At 38.0% G+C, this 7,454-nt stretch overlaps 1 protein-coding gene across 1 annotated transcript; it reads right to left on the bottom strand.

The window, feature by feature from the left end:
• Nucleotides 1–1,248: 1,248 nt before the first annotated feature.
• On the bottom strand, nucleotides 1,249–4,339 carry LOC140922757 (G-protein coupled receptor 161-like). The gene is made up of 2 exons (XM_073372778.1): nucleotides 4,207–4,339; nucleotides 1,249–3,284 (listed from the first exon to the last, which is right to left on the bottom strand). The coding sequence occupies exon 2, from the start codon at nucleotides 2,885–2,887 to the stop codon at nucleotides 1,850–1,852; it is 1,038 nt and encodes a 345-aa protein (XP_073228879.1). The 5' UTR covers nucleotides 2,888–3,284; nucleotides 4,207–4,339; the 3' UTR covers nucleotides 1,249–1,849.
• Nucleotides 4,340–7,454: the final 3,115 nt, after the last annotated feature.

Here is a 7,454-nt window from a genome sequence, read left to right as displayed (position 1 = left end):
CTGCTTGCTACATAGATGCGACGCATGCGTAATAACAACCTGGAGATTAGGATTGTGCGCTCCTCTTGTCGCCCGCAATAAGTTTACAACTTTCACGTCAATTGATCTCATGAAAAGGGGAAAATGGTAAAATATATGTATGTACTAACAGCATTTTTTCTGTTTCTCGTCTTATCGTCATGTAAATCGCAATATCTATCTGAACAATTAAGTGTTGATTTTTTTGTGTGTATTATAGCTCCTTTAAATGACATTTTAATTTTTTTTGCGCCTAAAATTTTAAGGAATAATTGTTTTTCAGTCAGATTTAATCGCATTAATTGTTTTGAAAATTGAGGCGAAAACTTCTGCTACAAAACAGATTAAATTAATGATCGTGGGAAGAGTTTTTTGTGGCATTGATATTCACTCGTCGTCTTTTCCTGAAATAAAATTCCAACGAAAGCATGTGAGCAGTAGGATTCAGGAATATGCCGGCTGTACCAGGTGGTTCTAACTTTTGAGTCTGTGGATGAAATCCTTAAGTGTGACCATTCAAATAAAAGCTACTGAGCAGTACTTTCCTGTGGTACTGTTTATTATGCTGTACAAGGTGGTTCTAACTTTTGAGTCTGTGGATGAAATCCTAAATTGTGACCATTCAAATGAAAACTAATGAGCAGTACTTTCCTGTGGTATTGTTTATTATGCTGTGCAAGGGGGTTACTTTTTCAGACAATAAACGGTGGATAAATTTTGTAGCAGAAAACAAAAATGCAAATGCAATCTATAGAACGCGATTTCCTGCATATGGAACATTTGTATTTTATGGTGATTTTTTAAAAAATTTAACTGACTCACTCTTTTTTTCTTTGTTTGGAGCGTGGTGTTTGGATGATAATTTTGGCTGGATTAAGAGATTCAATGCTGGTAATTTTCACAAATCACTTACAGGCCCTTAGAAGAGAGAAAGGTCACCATTGAAAATAATTTAATTGTTTATCAACTATACGTTTGTCGCCGGTGCCGAGCAATTCCCTGAGATAACTTGGCAAAGACGCAAACGATATAAAAATATAATTCGGTTTATCCATTGTAAAACAGCTGTTGTTTTTCTGATATAAAAATCGAAGCGACCCACGTTATTCTAGACATTTCCATAACTCACTGTCAAGTCATGAAAATAAATTGTATTATTATTTACCTTCGTGCATTCAGTGATTTGCTTGTGTGAAATCAAAAGGAACTTTTATTAAAGTTCTTATAATCATTTTCAACTCGTCTTGAAAGGCATAGGGAATTTCAACATGTAATTTTTTTTTTCTTCCCGCAGGGGGATATCCGTTCCATATGTTTTTAGAAATGTTTTTTCGCGTCTCTATAGGTTAAGAGTGCGAATTTATTCTGCTTTTACATATGCAAAATTTTTTTTATGTTTTCCCGCTTTTGTGGGAAGATAAGCGCTTAATTTCTTGGTAATCTGACCTGTAAAAGCTATTTTCTCTGTAAATCCTCCTGAAACACAATTACCGCACGGAGGGATTTCTACGAGGAAAAAAACAAAGCTTCGAGGAAATAAAGCAAAGATTTTTTGTTCATAAGAGATTTATTTTCAAGAAACAACGTTAGCAGTCCATAAATCTAAAATATTTCAGTATAACCTGCATCATTGCTAATGAGATTATTTAAGTCTATTTCCAGAGATGACATGTCTTGCTCTTACAAAAGAAATATTTCCTCCGGTCGGCAGATCGTGTATGAATTAGCACTTACCGTAACGTTTCGCTAACCAATTCGACGTAGTGAGCGAAAAACCCGTGAAAACATAACGGTTTTTGATATTTTGAAGAGCGACGTTTCTTGATATGTGCTACTCGATGTCGTGGGTTTCGATGTCGGTCGACGAGTGCCTTTTTTCTACATTATCTGCTATGGATCTTAGATAGTCAACGATATCCTTCGGTTCTTCATCACCGTCGCTTTTGCTCTTGAAACACTTGCGTAAAATTAAATATAACTCCTGTCGAAGCTTTCTGTTCAGGAAAAAATAAACTAAGGAGTCTAACAAAGGGCCAAGAAGTAAGAGAAACGAAACAGTTGTCTCCGTCAGCGAGGAGAAGTATCCTTCGCCGGTAAAGCTGTTCACAATGTTAAAGATCGTGAGCGGTCCTCTTGAAATTAGAAAAGAGCCGATGATTACAGTTAAAGTACAGTTTGCTTTGCAACTTTGGTAAGAGTTAGTCTGAGCGACCGTGGTGAATTCTCCGTTTTGTAAGACTTGTATTTGGATATTTCCTGGGCGAATTTGCCTTGCGCTCTTTCGCGCGGTCTGGAAACTTTTAAAGTACATTAAACAAATTGTGAAGCTAGGAAGGATGAAACTTTCCATTGCTATAAAGTAGTAAAAAATGCGGTATGATCCCTTGAGATCCCATCGGAAAGCACAGCCATTTTTCGCTGGGAAGTAGTTGTAGTTTAATCCTTCGAGGCCGAAGAGGGGGAAAGCGGCCCAAAATGCCGAATGAAACCAGTTGAAAAGCGAGGCAAAAATGACATGCTTTCCAGTGATGTTTCCAGCATGGCTCATTGGGTTGGCTAGCGAGAAGAACCTATCCACTGAAATGACAGATATAAACGTCGCCGACGAAATGGATAGAAAAGTCGTTAAGTAGCCCTCGAACTTGCAAAAACCATCGCTGAAACTCCACTCCTGTTTCGAGAAAGTCACGATCGAAAATGGTATAACAAGCAGTGTCATTAATAGTTGGGTCGAAGTCAACCCAACGAGAAATAAATTGCTAACCGTTCGTAAGTAATTTCTTGGTAGGATAATGCATAGAACTGTTAGATTTGTGAACGCAGCTACCACGTCCAAAATTGAAAATAAAACCACAGCTACTACTGTCATGGCTCGTTCAAATAGCGCTATGACGATGATTGGGGAATCTACGTAGTTATGAACGTTGCGGAATTCTCCGCGAAGTTCACCCTTCGTTTCTTGCTTTCACTGGGTCCTTTGCCGCTCGTCTTCTACCAGTTGAAGGTTTTAGAATTGAGATCACTCTGAAGACTGTATGGCTCTGAAAAATTAAATCAAAACCATAACATGCGATTCTCAGTTTAAAGCTCTAAATTTCTTCGTCCTATGAGACAATCCAAGCCAGTTTAGATAAATTCATTAGTGACTTTGCTCATTTTATACTGACCTTCCTTACGCGTGCGCAAAAGGCACTTCAACCGCCTTTGTTGAAACTAACAATCAAAATGGTGTTCTTTCATTGGAAGCCACTTTCACTCACGTAAAACTGCACTGAATTGCAAATATATTTACTCAAAGTTTTAAAAATATAATTTCGAACAATATCGCTTTGTTTGCAGATCTATCTTAAGACGTGTCAAAAACGACTTTCTCTTTTTGCAAATTCGCTGGTGGAAGAGATGAAATACAAAGACTGTCGAAGAATATTAACAAAATTGAATTCATTTCCGGGGAGGAAAAAAATTAAACGAACAATAACGCGATCTTCTGGTTAGTTTGATTTTCCAAAACAAGCCCATATCGCTCGACAAAACATATTTTCAGCAAGTTTGATTAGAGAATTCGTATTGCTTTGCATTTTTAAAAAATATTGAGATTTTACATCTTTGAAAAATAATTCTCATCAAGACCAGCGTTAAACGAGAAGAACATTTCAGCGAAAATTGGTGGAAGCGAACAGATACATTTGTTGTCGTATCGGACCAGTTTTGAAACGTTTTTGTTGTATTCAAGAGTCTCACTCTTGCTAATTCTAACTCGAAATTGGAAATTTATTTTTTAAGTTGACAGAAAGCTTACCGCAGCAAAATTACTAATTTCCTACCAGATTTTGCCGTAAACAGCAAAAGTCAACATAAAATTTATTTGCGAAGTGACGCAAATCATTTACGTATTTGATGATAAAAATCGTACAATTTTTGTCGTTTAGTTCCTTATCCAACGCTTTTTCTTTCTTCCCTTCTGTAAACCAGAATTTTCTACTACGATCCAGTTAGTAAAATCGAGCAACTTCAGTTTTCTTACAAACTATCTTTTGCTATTTTGGTACGACTTTTGCGGTCAGATTGATCATAGAATTGATTCTACTATCCTCTCAGCTAACTGTACAATGTCTTTATCTGATCTTAGGGCTATTTGCGAACACGCAAAACATTTAATAAAACGAGAAGAAAACTGTTGTAACAGACCTAAAAATGACAGGATAAAATCGCAGTTACTTGCTTTGAATGCTTGTTAGATCCTCTTGCTTACGAAGTTTCCGGTCATACTAAAAGCCCAAAAAGTAAATGATATTCTCTCCCGAACTCGATGTACTAAAATAGTGCATATTAGGTGATGTATTTTTTAACTTCCAACAAAACAAATTACTTTTATAAGTGCTAGGCCATCTGCTGCAGTTCATATTTTTGACAAGATGTCCGAAATTGTCAAATTAATAGCAGTAATTTGTTCTTCGTTTTGTTAGCTTTATGAACTGTTCTAGTAGGGAAAAACAAATGATTTCTTCTTGATTTTTCTTTGGTTAAAAAGACAATGGTGATGAACAAATAATCGTTCTAAGTTCGACTATAAAACTTTCGATTGATATAAAGCCAGTACTTTGGCAACATGCTAAAATCATGGCGTTAACAATTCCCCTGTTTTGAGCCTGAAAATTTATACATCCGTTCTTTAGGACAGGTTGTTAAGAAAATTTCCCGACAGAGATGATTGAAGTTATAAATGAGTTTTACTTCAGTCTCATTTCGTTGACCACACTAGGTGTTAAATCTAAAAAAGCAATATACCATATACTTGTATAACTGACAACTATCTATAAACTTAAGCGACTTTCCTAATTTTTACCCTTCTGTAAGAAGAAACCCAATTTCTTAAAAATCTCGCACAAACGGTGTTTATCAGGTGCACCCATGGCCAACGACTGTTTCCTCCTCAATACACTGGAAATACTTTATAAGCTATCCAGCGTACTTTTAGAGCTCTAGAAATGCACTCTAAGCGGCGCTATAAAATTTGTATCTGTTCGGTCATCCTAGGGCAACTTGAGCCTTTTCGAAATTACAAGGGCTTCAGTATTATTTTCTCGAAATTTTTACATGCATCTTAAAGCTTTATAGAGCAGAGAATTTTTCTGATTCCCCTCTCCCCAAATTTTCCAAAATTTTACGTTTCCTTTTTTCTACCAAATATAGTTTATCCTGGAGAACGAAATGTTAAAAGTTAAACTCGGGCTTCAGAAAATCGTAGCTAATTTATAAGTCAGTTTCGGAAATCGCATACTCAAAAGTTAGAGCCACCTTGTACAGCATAATAAACAGTACCACAGGAAAGTACCGCTCAGTAGCTTTCATTTAAATGGTCACACTTTAGGATTTCGTCCACATACTGAAAAGTTAGAACCACCTTGTACAGCACAGGGGCGGATCTAGGGGGAGGGTGCAGGGGGTGCGCACCCCCCCCCCCCCCGAGATGACCTGCGGTTTTCTAATACAACTGGTATTCTGCAAAAAAAAAAAAAAACTCTGTGGTTTATTGGTGTTGAAGTAGAGCAAGAGACGAGTGCACCCCCTCCTAAAAAAAATCCTGGATCCGCCCCTGCAGCATAATAAACAGCACCACAGGAAAGTACTGCCCAGTAGCTTTCATTTTGATGGTCAAACTTCAGAGTTTCATGCAAAGACTCACAGCGAACTTTAAGAGCCTTGAAGCGTTATAAAACGAACCTCAAAACTTCGTGAACAGACCGATACCTCCTTATGGAAAGTAAGGCACAATAAAGATACTGTTACAGATCAGGACTCTTGAATGTCGTTGCAATCAGAGGCCTTTAGATACTAAGACGATGACGACTACGTGAGCGAGAGATTCTCAACACCAAGTTGTGCGCGCGCGTGAACCGGCGTCATTTGGCGGGAAAACGTGATAGCCGTCGTCATTCTAGCTACAGGTTTTAACGAAAATGTCTTAGTGACGGAAACAAGTCAACAAATGTTGGAAGTGTTGTATATTGCGATCGAGAGACTGCTCAATCGCCTTTAAAATATAACCGCGTTAACTGTTCTCGTTAAAAAAGAAAAATGACGCTTTCCGGGATGTCTATTTTTTCAGAATACGCAAAGAAACGTCTAGTCAAATCTCTTCTTCGAAGTCGTCATCGTCATGTCACCCTTGAATCTAAAGGTCTCTGTAACACCCAATGACGATGATACGCTATCATACGTTTTCAGAAGGATGGCTGACAGCTATCGAAATTTTCAACTTCTGTAAAGAACAAAATTTGCCTTTGTCCAAAGAATCTATGCATTTTTAACAATTTCTAGCCTGATGAATTTTGTTAAGACATCTGCAAAATGTTAAGCAACCAGCTCGCTTAGTAAAATCTAGAGGACTCAAAAGACTCAAGATCTGATCCAAGGACAAAACAAATCAAGGTGTTTTCCTGCAGTGCAATTAAAATTGTCATTTTTTGTGTGGAACAAATTGAAAACATTGCCTCGTTCTCTTTTCTCGTTCTTCGCGCTATTAACGCATTTCTTCCCCAATTTTAGCAGCTTTTACCCACCTCATTTGGGGACATTACAAGCAATTTGCACATCGGTTTGTCAAATTAAGTTGTAATTTTTCACCTATTTTTTACTCAGAGACTTCACAACGTGATATTTTTTGTGCTGTGTTAATTGAAAGGCGCGATGTCCAAGAATTTTTGTGGTTTCCTGTACGACGTTCACACCCTGGTACCATATACCATACTTGTGTAAGGGTGTTTCTAAAACGAAGACCCAAAAACGAAGACCTAAGACCTAAGACCCCATGGACTAAAACGAAGACCCCATGGACTAAAACGAAGACCCCTTGGACTAAAACGAAGACCCCATGGACTAAAACGAAGACCTCATTGACTAAAACGAGGACCCCATGGACTAAAACGAAGACCCCATGGACTAAAACGAAGACCTCATTGACTAAAACAAGGACCCCATGGACTAAAACGAAGACCCCATGGACTAAAACGAAGACCTCATTGACTAAAACGAAGACCCCTTGGACTAAAACGAAGACCCCATGGACTAAAACGAAGACCTCATTGACTAAAACAAGGACCGCATGGACTAAAACGAAGACCCCATGGACTAAAACGAAGACCCCATGGACTAAAACGAAGACCTCATTGACTAAAACGAAGACCCCTTGGACTAAAACGAAGACCCCATGGACTAAAACGAAGACCTCATTGACTAAAACGAGGACCCCATGGACTAAAACGAAGACCCCTTGGACTAAAATGAAGACCCCTTGGACTAAAACGAAGACCCCATGGACTAAAACAACTGATGCTAACCGCTGAGGGCAATGCCCGCTCCCGTAATTTGTTACGGCAATTTGGGAATGTTGTGGAATTTCCTCTGCAGTATTTAGTTGTGATAATCAAGTCTAT

The sequence above is a fragment of the Porites lutea genome, chromosome 13 (genome assembly GCF_958299795.1).
Source record: "Porites lutea chromosome 13, jaPorLute2.1, whole genome shotgun sequence".
Classification (NCBI taxonomy): Eukaryota; Metazoa; Cnidaria; class Anthozoa; order Scleractinia; family Poritidae; genus Porites; species Porites lutea.
Note: the sequence above shows the minus strand (reverse complement) of the source record. Positions and strands in the feature narration are given on the sequence as shown.